The 12,562-nt window shown below is 46.3% G+C and overlaps 1 protein-coding gene across 1 annotated transcript; it reads left to right on the top strand.

Moving 5' to 3' along the window:
• On the top strand, positions 1-10,846 carry LOC308143593 (hepatocyte nuclear factor 3-beta-like; the record flags this gene model as incomplete). Its single annotated transcript, XM_080514455.1, has 5 exons — positions 1-75; positions 2,607-3,760; positions 8,625-8,804; positions 9,419-9,511; positions 10,747-10,846. 5 exons carry the CDS (start codon positions 1-3, stop codon positions 10,844-10,846), a joined length of 1,602 nt encoding a protein of 533 aa, XP_080370581.1.
• Positions 10,847-12,562: the final 1,716 nt, after the last annotated feature.

Below are 12,562 nucleotides of genomic sequence, written 5' to 3'. Positions count from 1 at the left end.
ATGCTGAGCGCCGTTAAAATGGAGGGACACGAGCAGCCGGACTGGAGCGGCAGCTACTACTACGGAGAGCCCGAGGTTCGTGACTCCAGCCTGGGGGGGGACGAGGCCCGGTTACTACCGGCCCCCGGCCCGGGGGTCAGGGACAGAGACGAAACTAACGCGCTAGGAAAAGTTATTTTTAACTTGTTTTATTACAAAGTCGCGTCAAAAAGTGAGTATTAAAAAAAGAGGTCATATTTAATCAACTTCCCACTGAAGCTCCATTGTCCACAAAGACCTGTTGCTATCATAAGTTGTGAGTCTTCAACCTGCACTCAGAATAGAAATACTTTATTAACCGCGGAGTGAAATTCAATTATTGACAGTGTTTATTCCTTCTCTATTCTATTCAGGAAAACAGAGCAACAATTATTTTCAGAAGTGTTTTATGAAGGTAAAGTCATTCAGTTTCGTTGATATTGTAATGTAGAAAATGACATAATACTGTAACTTGTTAGATAATAGCAAAGTACAAAGATAAAAAAAAGATATATGGATATAGAAGACAGTAATACTGAGCAGTAACACTAATGTCACCAGAGCTGAGGCATTAAAGACGTTATGGGCATGACTGTGTGTGTTTTAGAGTTTTAACCCTTATTAATCCAGAATGAATGGTTCGTGTTTTCACTCCGGCCTGATAGAGAAGTGATCAGTAAGAAATCATATCAGATGTTAAACATCCACTGAGACACGCGAGGGGAAAAGAAAACACACTTCTATCTCCTTGTTCCATGGAGATGAATAAAGATTTCCTGAAAGGTCTAACCCTACGTTATATAGAATGCATATATTAACCAAAGCTGTATACAAATCTCTATCTTAGTTTAATATTGTACAAAGTCATTTTTTAAATGCATTTTGTGTGGAAATGTCAACAATAACCTTCAACAAATACTGAACATGTGACCTAAACTTACCTGTTTTTAAATAACAATGTGAGAGTAAATACAACGTGGGATTCAGGCTTGACAAGTTTGAAGGGAATGCATGTTAGTGGTTATACATTTAAGCCAAATGTTATGCGTAAATAACCTTTTTTTTATTTATTCTATTGAGTTTTCAAACAAATATAGGCCTATTTTATCAGACAAATCAACATTAAGTGAAAGCTAATTAAACAAACAAGAGAAATTACAGTTATGGCTTTAAGTTAATAAATTAATTAATTGAGGTTATGGGAATAAATTGAGAAGCAGTGTTTGAAATGATTAATATATATTTTATTATCAAGCTCCATTTGTTTACCTTTGGATCAGACCTCAAACTACAACGCATTATTTATGGCCATAGTGGGATTTTTCTCTAATATTTGAAACAATTCCTGAGATGAAACTTCTCGGTATCGTGAAGTAAAAGAAAAAGATTGACTTGATGTAATTTGTGTAACTGTGAATTGTTTGTTGGCTTTGAGATCAGTGTGAAGAACACCTGATTGTACATTTCCAATAGTGGGTTTATTTCTCAAGTTTTTAGTGAACAATCTGGAACAAATTCACTGACTGGAAATCGTCAATGTGATGATTGAAAATAGTCATTTTAAATGGAAACAAATAATGTAACATTTACTTGAAGTTTTGTTTTGTTTGCTGAAACCCTCAGGGTTAAAATTAGGCCCTTTCAATGGCAAATAATCAAAATAATACCCAGAGTAGATGAATGCAGCCTGTTGCTTTGGTTCTCTGTTTAAACTGTCTATGTTTTAATGACGTTTGATTTCTGTCTTATTAATATTTTAAATTAGATTTATTCTGTGTGGAGCAATACTACACAGAATTTCCCTCTGGGATTAAGAAAGTATTTCTATAATATTCTTTTCCATTTTCAAAAATAGAAAAAAAAAAAGAATATGACCAAATCTTTATATATCTGCTTATAATGGTGTTGCATGTTTGTTATTGACAATTTAGATTTGTATTATTTTTTACATTTTAAGCCACTTGTTTGTCTGAAATAATTATTTAATATTTGATTTATTATTTAATAAAATGGTGTTTCTAAAGGGCAAATAATTAATTGTTTATTTTTGGTTTTTATATTTTTGCCATTATCGTGAACCAATCTGATCTTTTTAAATACATTTATTTACTTTTACTTCTTTATTAACACCTAACATGATCTTTTAAGAAAACGTAAAGACCTTGAATTTTTAGCTTTTGAAATTAATTAATTTGTTCTTGTTTGCTTTCTTGACGCTATTATTTACCATTTTGAAGAGACATTTATTCAATACAAACATCGTTATACATTTTTAATGAAAAAGGTTTTCCGTCATTATATTTTCGAGTTTTAGAATATATTTCCACAATTGTAAAAAAAAAAAAAAAAAAAAAACTTTATCAGAATTAAAGGACTCTCTAATGTGATGGAGACTCACCAAAACATCCTTTTTATTTTCATGCTCTTTTATCTGTTTGGTTTTGATCTAATCTGTGTTCTTCTTTATTACGCCTCTCGATTGAAATTGATTATTGAATTAAAAAGTCATTAGTTGCACGATGGGATGTTTGATGCAAAGTGTAGTTCGTCTTCCTGGAATAATAATCCGGTAATAATCTGTGTTTCAGTGTTATTCTGCTTCGGGGAACATGACCTGCAGTCTCTCCATGAACGCTTACATGAGCGCGCCCGGCATGACCGGGACAGGCCACGTGAACGCGCACTACATGAACCCGGTTGGGGTCGGCGTCGGAGCGTCTTCGGTGCCCGGCGGGGTGTCGCATAGCTCTGGGGCCGGGATGTCCGGCCTGGGCGCCGGGCTGCCTCCGAGCATGAGCTCCATCAGCCCGCCGCCGCCGCCGCCGCCGCCGTACGGGAGCGTGCCGGTGATGAGTCCCGTGTACGGACAGGCCTGCGCGGCCATGCGCTCCCGGGAGGCCAAGCCGTACCGGCGCAGCTACACGCACGCCAAGCCGCCGTACTCGTACATCTCGCTGATCACCATGGCCATCCAGCAGTCCGGCGGCAAGATGCTGACCCTGAACGAGATCTACCAGTGGATCATGGACCTGTTCCCGTTCTACCGGCAGAACCAGCAGCGCTGGCAGAACTCCATCCGACACTCGCTCTCCTTCAACGACTGCTTCATCAAGGTGCCCCGCTCCCCGGACAAACCCGGGAAGGGCTCGTTCTGGGCCCTGCACCCGGACTCCGGGAACATGTTCGAGAACGGCTGCTACCTGCGGAGGCAGAAGCGCTTCAAGTGCGTAAAGACGCACGGCGCCGGGGACAAGGGGGACAAGGGGGACAAGGGGGACAAGGGGAAGCCCGGGAAAGGAGGGAAGCCGGGCCCGGAGGGTGGCTGCAGCTCCGGGTCCGACTCCCCACACTCCTCCTCCTCCTCCTCCTCTTCCTCCCCTCTGTCCTCGGAGGTAAAGGGGGGCGACCTCAAGCCGCACCGGGGCGACCTGCTCCCCTCCCCCAGCCCAGTGGGCCTGCCTTCCCCGCTCGCGCCAACCCACCCAAACCTGCTCTCCCAGCACGCGCACCCGCTGCTTCTGCACGAGGCCGCGCACCTGAAACCGGAGCACTACGCCCACCCGCACCCGCACCCGCACCCGCACTACTCGTTCAACCACCCGTTCTCCATCAACAACCTCATGTCCGAGCCGCAGCACCACAAGCTGGACCCGCTGGTGCCGTACGGTGGATACGGCTGCCCGGTGGCCGCGAAAAGCGGCCTGGACGCTGCGCAGTGCGACTCCAACTACTACCACGGAGTGTACGGCAGCAGGCCCTTAATGAACTCTACCTGAGGAGCGCCACCTGGACTTGTACATGTGTAAAAAAAAAAACTGCGTAAAAAGGCGTAAAAGGGCCAGTTCACACTTTTTAAACCCGATTTTTTTTTAAAGACTATGTTTAGTTGTGTGTGTTTGTGCGTCAGATAAAGTTATTCTAAAAGAAGCGTCTTGTTGTTTTTGTACTCGTGAATAACAGTCCTTTGCCATAATTGTCAGAAATCAACCGGAAATCAGCACATTAATCAGAGCAAGTGGTCATAGTTGATCATGTTAATTCTAAAGGAATGATTCAAATGTCTGAAATGAGATTGTTTTGGGCAAAAACACTTCGAAAGGATTTCTGGAATTTGAAAAACACAACATTGCAAACAAATGAATAAAGATTCATTTGTATGTGTATATATATAACAATTTTTTTGTACGACTAAGAAGGATAATTATACAATATGATTTTTTTTTTTTAAGAGTTAGAATAAATCAATTTCAGTTCTTCCTACTCCTCGTTGAATTAGAAATATATCTACTTTAAGTATGTATTTCTACATAGATCTGTCTACGTGGAAATAGATTATTTTGTGTATTTCTATTTAAAACATCAACAAGCCACGTGACCCACTTATTTCTATTTAAATACAACTGGGTATTTATAAACAGAGGTCCAATCGGAAACGTGTCCTTCTTATTAGTTCGTAACACAGATTTTCCGTGAGATCTTATTGGATGTATTTAGCCGATTTCTAATATTTTTACACTGACTTTATACGTTTGTAAATTCTAAAATCACTCTTCTCTGGAGGGGTTTAATGGATGTGCATGACCTGAAATAATGTTTGTTTTTTTAATCTGTTTTCAAGCACTATTTGGATCACATTGCACATACAATGGTTTGAAGAGGCTGTTAATTTATCACAGAGCAAACACACACACACACACACACACACACACACAAGAACATATAAACTCTTCACCAAAAAGCTATCATATTTATAATCAATATACTCGAGGATATATTTTCTCTATAAAGAATAAAACCAGCATCAAAATCAGTATTAATGTATTCTAATTTTAATAAGATGGATTTATTTACCTTATGGGCTGAAAAACCAAGGAAACAATGTTTTTTTTACACTCTAAATAAACCCAGTAATGGATCTGTGAACAGGTTTTTTCTTATGAATGTTTCTATTCCTTAATTGATTTCTTGACCCAGTTTTGAGGATTGCATTTTTAATTCTGACACAACTTGTGATATTTTACTATTTCTTTCCCCACGTTTCCACTTTTCTGAGTAAAATTCTCTGAACCTTTCACAAGTTAAAAGTGACATAGTGAAGATGCATCTGGTGTTTAATTAATGTCTATTTTACAACCTTTTCTTCATTGAATTTTTATATTTAAAAAAAAATGATGACATGCAGCCACATAGATGTAAAAATAAATTAGTTTGTGGAAAATGGGGTGGTGTATGATGAGGAAAATAAGATTAGGAATTCATATAAGTGAGAGACAAGGAGAAACATTTGACTAGCTGAAGTTAGTGGGGGGGAAGATGCTCTATAATTTGGATTTCTGTGCTTCTCTCAAAAGTAACAAGTAACATTTCTGTTACAGTGAACAGAAATATAAATAGAACACTTGTTTTTGCTACCATTTATTATGGGCTGAAGCTAAATGCTGGACGGAGGACATGACTGGTGAGTCTGCTGGCCATACGAGAACTGCGATGTTTGCAGCTTCTTGGATTCCTGCGTTACCACGCTGCAACATGAGGAACAACAATGGGCCTCAGGATCTCATCACCATATCTCTGTGTATTCACCATGCCATCAATAACATGCTCCGGTGTTGGTTGTCCAAAACATCCACCTGCCCACACCATAACCCCACCTCCACCACGGGCTGCTCCATCCACAACGCTGACATCACCACCCACACCACCCACACACACTGTCTGCAATCTGCTCTGAACAGTGGAAAACCAGGATTCATCATGAAGACAACACCTGTCCAACCTGCCAGAGGTCCAATGTGAGCTGTTGTCCTCTCAAGTGGGTTATGACGAGGAACTGCAGTCAGGTGGAGACCCTGATGAGGACGAGGAGCAGTCAGGTGGAGACCCCGATGAGGACGAGGAGCAGTCAGGTGGAGACCCCGATGAGGACGAGGAGCAGTCAGGTGGAGACCCCGATGAGGACGAGGAGCAGTCAGGTGGAGACCCCGATGAGGACGAGGAGCAGTCAGGTGGAGACCCCGATGAGGACGAGGAGCAGTCAGGTGGAGACCCCGATGAGGACGAGGAGCAGTCAGGTGGAGACCCCGATGAGGACGAGGAGCAGTCAGGTGGAGACCCCGATGAGGACGAGGAGCAGTCAGGTGGAGACCCCGATGAGGATGAGGAGCAGTCAGGTGGAGACCCTGATGAGGACGAGGAGCAGTCAGGTGGAGACCCTGATGAGGACGAGGAACTGCAGTCAGGTGGAGACCCCGATGAGGATGAGGAACTGCAGTCAGGTGGAGACCCCGATGAGGATGAGGAGCAGTCAGGTGGAGACCCTGATGAGGATGAGGAGCAGTCAGGTGGAGACCCTGATGAGGACGAGGAGCAGTCAGGTGGAGACCCTGATGAGGATGAGGAGCAGTCAGGTGGAGACCCTGATGAGGACGAGGAGCAGTCAGGTGGAGACCCTGATGAGGATGAGGAGCAGTCAGGTGGAGACCCTGATGAGGACGAGGAGCAGTCAGGTGGAGACCCTGATGAGGACGAGGAACTGCAGTCAGGTGGAGACCCCGATGAGGATGAGGAGCAGTCAGGTGGAGACCCTGATGAGGACGAGGAGCAGTCAGGTGGAGACCCTGATGAGGACGAGGAGCAGTCAGGTGGAGACCCTGATGAGGACGAAGAGCAGTCAGGTGGAGACCCTGATGAGGATGAGGAGCAGTCAGGTGGAGACCCTGATGAGGATGAGGAGCAGTCAGGTGGAGACCCTGATGAGGACGAGGAGCAGTCAGGTGGAGACCCTGATGAGGATGAGGAGCAGTCAGGTGGAGACCCTGATGAGGACGAGGAGCAGTCAGGTGGAGACCCTGATGAGGACGAGGAACTGCAGTCAGGTGGAGACCCCGATGAGGATGAGGAGCAGTCAGGTGGAGACCCTGATGAGGACGAGGAGCAGTCAGGTGGAGACCCTGATGAGGATGAGGAGCAGTCAGGTGGAGACCCTGATGAGGATGAGGAGCAGTCAGGTGGAGACCCTGATGAGGATGAGGAGCAGTCAGGTGGAGACCCTGATGAGGACGAGGAGCAGTCAGGTGGAGACCCTGATGAGGATGAGGAGCAGTCAGGTGGAGACCCTGATGAGGACGAGGAGCAGTCAGGTGGAGACCCTGATGAGGATGAGGAGCAGTCAGGTGGAGACCCTGATGAGGATGAGGAGCAGTCAGGTTGAGACCCCGATGAGGACGAGGAACTGCAGTCAGGTGGAGACCCTGATGAGGATGAGGAGCAGTCAGGTGGAGACCCCGATGAGGACGAAGAGCAGTCAGGTGGAGACCCTGATGAGGATGAGGAGCAGTCAGGTGGAGACCCTGATGAGGACGAGGAGCAGTCAGGTGGAGACCCTGATGAGGATGAGGAGCAGTCAGGTGGAGACCCTGATGAGGACGAGGAGCAGTCAGGTGGAGACCCTGATGAGGATGAGGAGCAGTCAGGTGGAGACCCTGATGAGGACGAGGAGCAGTCAGGTGGAGACCCTGATGAGGATGAGGAGCAGTCAGGTGGAGACCCTGATGAGGACGAGGAGCAGTCAGGTGGAGACCCTGATGAGGATGAGGAGCAGTCAGGTGGAGACCCTGATGAGGACGAGGAGCAGTCAGGTGGAGACCCTGATGAGGACGAGGAACTGCAGTCAGGTGGAGACCCCGATGAGGATGAGGAGCAGTCAGGTGGAGACCCTGATGAGGATGAGGAGCAGTCAGGTGGAGACCCTGATGAGGACGAGGAACTGCAGTCAGGTGGAGACCCTGATGAGGATGAGGAGCAGTCAGGTGGAGACCCTGATGAGGATGAGGAGCAGTCAGGTGGAGACCCTGATGAGGACGAAGAGCAGTCAGGTGGAGACCCTGATGAGGACGAGGAGCAGTCAGGTGGAGACCCTGATGAGGATGAGGAGCAGTCAGGTGGAGACCCTGATGAGGATGAGGAGCAGTCAGGTGGAGACCCTGATGAGGACGAGGAGCAGTCAGGTGGAGACCCTGATGAGGATGAGGAGCAGTCAGGTGGAGACCCTGATGAGGATGAGGAGCAGTCAGGTGGAGACCCTGATGAGGATGAGGAGCAGTCAGGTTGAGACCCCGATGAGGACGAGGAACTGCAGTCAGGTGGAGACCCTGATGAGGATGAGGAGCAGTCAGGTGGAGACCCTGATGAGGACGAAGAGCAGTCAGGTGGAGACCCTGATGAGGATGAGGAGCAGTCAGGTGGAGACCCTGATGAGGATGAGGAGCAGTCAGGTGGAGACCCTGATGAGGATGAGGAGCAGTCAGGTGGAGACCCTGATGAGGACGAGGAGCAGTCAGGTGGAGACCCCGATGAGGACGAAGAGCAGTCAGGTGGAGACCCTGATGAGGACGAGGAGCAGTCAGGTGGAGACCCTGATGAGGACGAGGAGCAGTCAGGTGGAGACCCTGATGAGGACGAGGAGCAGTCAGGTGGAGACCCTGATGAGGACGAGGAGCAGTCAGGTGGAGACCCTGATGAGGATGAGGAGCAGCAGAGGAGCTTCCTGAGACGGTTTCTGACAGTTTGTGCAGAACTTGTTTGGTTGTGCAAAGCGATTTTTGCAGCAGCTGTCCGGGTGGCTGGTCTCAGACCATCGTGGAGGTGGACATCCGGGTGGCTGGTCTCAGACCATCGTGGAGGTGGACATCCGGGTGGCTGGTCTCAGACCATCGTGGAGGTGGACATCCGGGTGGCTGGTCTCAGACCATCGTGGTGGACATGCTGGACATGGACGTCCTGACCTGGTGGGGTTACACCTTGTCTGAGTTGTGGGGTCAGTCTGATCTACTGTCCAGTCCTCTGAATCACCTTGAGCCACAACTTATGCTTGAAAATGAATATTCAAGTCATGGACAGCAGCTCTGGTGGACATTCCTGCAGTCAGCAGGCCAATGGCCCGCTGCCTCAGAACCTTCACCTGTTGTCTGGCTGCTGCTTGGCAGGGTGTGTTCCTGGGTGCTGGGGGGGCAGGACCATTCTGGGCCTCTACTTCAGGGCGGGTTGCGACGCGGGTCATTATGGGGGCCGTTCTGGGGACGGTTGGTGGTCAAGGTGGGGCCCCATTCCCTCACTCCTCCTGGGTGAACATCGGGGGTGGAGGACATGGAGGACGTTGTGCCTCTGAGTCTCTGGGTTTGCAGCCGTTTTCTGCGGTCCTTCAGGTGCAGAGTTGGAATTACGGGGGAGCTAAGGGGAGCTGGGCTCCCCTGAAAGGGACCTGAGCTCCCCTGAAAGCCTAATTTGAAAAATTTAGGGGGAGCTCTAAAAACATGCGGCATACCTATTCTACAAACTGGAGAGGTCTGATCGGAAAATAGGGCTCCCCCGAAAGCCGCGTTGTAATTCGAACCCTGTTCAGGTGTGTGGGCGTCGTGTCTTGTGGCCCGGGTCCTGGGGTAGAGACGGTCTGGGGGGCTCCGCCACAGCTGGACCAGACTTCAGGACTGGCTTGGTAGCGCCCCCTGCAGGGTGACAATCACTCCGACTCTTCACAGGGTGCAGAACCCCCCAGGACTCACTGGGCTGAGCTGGAAAACACTGGCTATCTGTACCTGCCATTTTGGTGGAGATCTAGACCCCTGATGCCATTGGAGACTTCACACTTACAAATGTAACACACACACACACACACACACACACACACACACACACACACACACACACACACACACACACACACACACACACACACACTGAGGTGTGACTCTCCCCTCCCTGGTTCATTACACAGTGTAAAACAAAAGCCATCTATGATGACCACTGAGAACTTGGTGAGATGGAAATGTGAAACTGAGAAAATATCAAGAAAAATATCATCGTGGCTTTGTGTTGTGTGAAACAACGACACATTTTAAGCTCCGTTCATTCTGCACAATGTGACCCAATTCCAATTTCCCGCTCACAAGTGACCCACATTCCATCTGTTTTGTGACAGCATGAATGCCGCAATCCAGACCCAGGCATCTGGATAGTCAAGTCGCGTGTATGGGATTTCCACGTCATGAATCTGTGCTGGAGGAAGCAGCACCACCATAATGTGAGTGAAAAACTGAAAGAAACGGACAAGGTGGACACAGGTGACGGGATTAATCTTTGGAAAGATTGAGACGTTTGAATCTTCATAAATTGACAGCGTGCTCGGCGTGATGTCAGCCCTTCTTATTGCATGTGGAGTGGGATGACAGTCACTGCAGTCTGATGGAGGTCGCATTTAAAGAAAGAAAGGTTATCTCAGCAAGAAATTGGACTTGAGCACGGAGACCTTGCAGTGTGAACGTGGCCTTTGAGTGTCCAGCCTGAGACACACCTGTACAATAATCCTGCTGTCCAATCAGCATGTTGCTCTGTCACCTGTGAGGTGGATGGAGTAAAGGAGAAGTGTTCACTAATACAGATTTAGATCCTTTTGTGAAGAATATTGGAGAGGAAGAGGCCTTTTTTATACATAGAGAAGGTCTTACGTCTTTCACTTCTGCTCATGAAAAATGGGAGCAAAAACAAAACTTTGCAGTTGTATTTAAGTACTAATGTATTACTTCCACAAAGATAGAACTACCGCAACAAGTTACTTTTTAAAGAAGGTATTCATTGAAGATAAATGTCTTAATAGAAATAAATCTTATGCACTCAACAATCAATCAAATGGTAAATGGATTTCAGTTAAACGGTGTGTTTTCACTGCCTCAGCAGCCACTCTCAGGATGCTGACTGCCAGGACTGCCTGGTTCACACTACCAGTCACTCCAGGCTGGTGTTTTTCCTTCCTTTCAACACAACGACGGGGTGAAGTGGAGCAGCGAACCACTAACCTTCAGATCGGACGTCAACATGCTCTACCAATAGATCCACAACCAGACAACACAGTCAAACACTCAGATTCCAGCTTGTCTAAGGTGAATGTGGCTGGAGACTGTGCTTGAAAACAAAATAATACATTTAACATTTACCGCTTTGTAAACATGAAAACACATACTTTAACATTAACACACCAGAGAATGGGTCAGTCCATCGAGGAAGTCCCAAAGATTGACTGGCTGATGGCGTCAATGTTATTTACCCAGACTCCTTTGTGATTTTATATGTTTCTGTACATGTGAGTTCAAGTCAAGTCAGCTTTATTTATAGACACTTTTAAACAGCTGTGGCTGAAGCCAACATGCTTCACAGAAAAGACAAAAATGAAAATAGAAGAATAAAATCAGCAAAATACAGTAAAACAAACAATAAGATTGACAACAAAGAAATCAGGTACGCACACACACACACACACACACACACACACACACACACACACACACACACACACACACACACACACACACATATATATACTGTATATACACACACATCTGGAGTTGAAGCAGCGCTCTCCACCACAGATAAACCTGTACATGGACATGTTGTAGAAAAGGGAGGCTGTACAGAAATCACCTTGTGGAAACAGAGAAATGTGCCTTTAAGAGACACTTTAGGAGAAACTGATGATCAGTTCCCATGAAGCAGAGGCGGAGACAGGCGTCACGACGAGGGGTTTTCTTCAGCCTCGCTGCCTTGCCGAGTGTCTCTGTTTGCTTAAGAAAAGCAATCAGCGCGTTATGAATAATAATGACCTTTTTCTGACCAAGAATAATGGGAAGGCTGCATGCCGAGCAGCTCCAGGTCAGAGCTTAGCCAGTGATGCTGTGTTTGGACAAGGAGCGTTTACCACGCATACACACACATGCATACATATGAGGGATGTCCTGACATAAGCTCTGTACGCACAATTATTCCTGCACTTCTGGGCGAACACGCCAAGGAGGGAATAAGCAGGGGCAGTGCTTCATGCTAAAATAGTAAGTGCCGTAAATGTTGTCTGAACACTCAGGGGTCAGAGCAATAAAAGCCTCAATACAGGATTCATATGGTCGACTTGGTTGGTGTTTTGAGGACAGAGCAGCAAAATCAGCTGCAGCTTGATTTCTTAAGCAAAACTAGCAAAGGGAGCGTGAAGTTGACTGAAGACAAATGCGTGAACTATCATCTGAACATCTTCCTACGACATCAATCAATCCATCCAACACAGTGAGATTTCATCTCCGATGAAAGACGACAATATATCTTTGGTCGTGGCGCTAAATCGGAGGTCAGACGTCGCAATGAGACACGGCCGTTGTCATGACAACCTGTAGTAAAATTCAGACAGTGTGAGAAATTTTGGGGTGATGGCGACGCTGCTGCGGCCAACGTCCAGTAACTAACCAATGGAAATATAGGATGAAATAATGCACTAATCAGTGGCACTAAAGCCAAATAGCACATTTTTTTGATTTTTGATGAGTCAGCATTTAATATACTTATGTCACAAAACTATTCGGTTTCAGTGTTTACATTAAAAATGTATCATTTAAAATACATTTAAGTTTTTAGTGATTGGGTCACTTGCTTCCCTTGTGAATTTGGGTAAGTTTGAAAATAAATGTCAACAATATATGCTTTATGTTTAATCGCCTGTTAATGTAAA

The sequence above is a fragment of the Blennius ocellaris genome (genome assembly GCF_963422515.1).
Source record: "Blennius ocellaris genome assembly, chromosome: 18".
Classification (NCBI taxonomy): domain Eukaryota; kingdom Metazoa; phylum Chordata; class Actinopteri; order Blenniiformes; family Blenniidae; genus Blennius; species Blennius ocellaris.
Note: the sequence above shows the minus strand (reverse complement) of the source record. Positions and strands in the feature narration are given on the sequence as shown.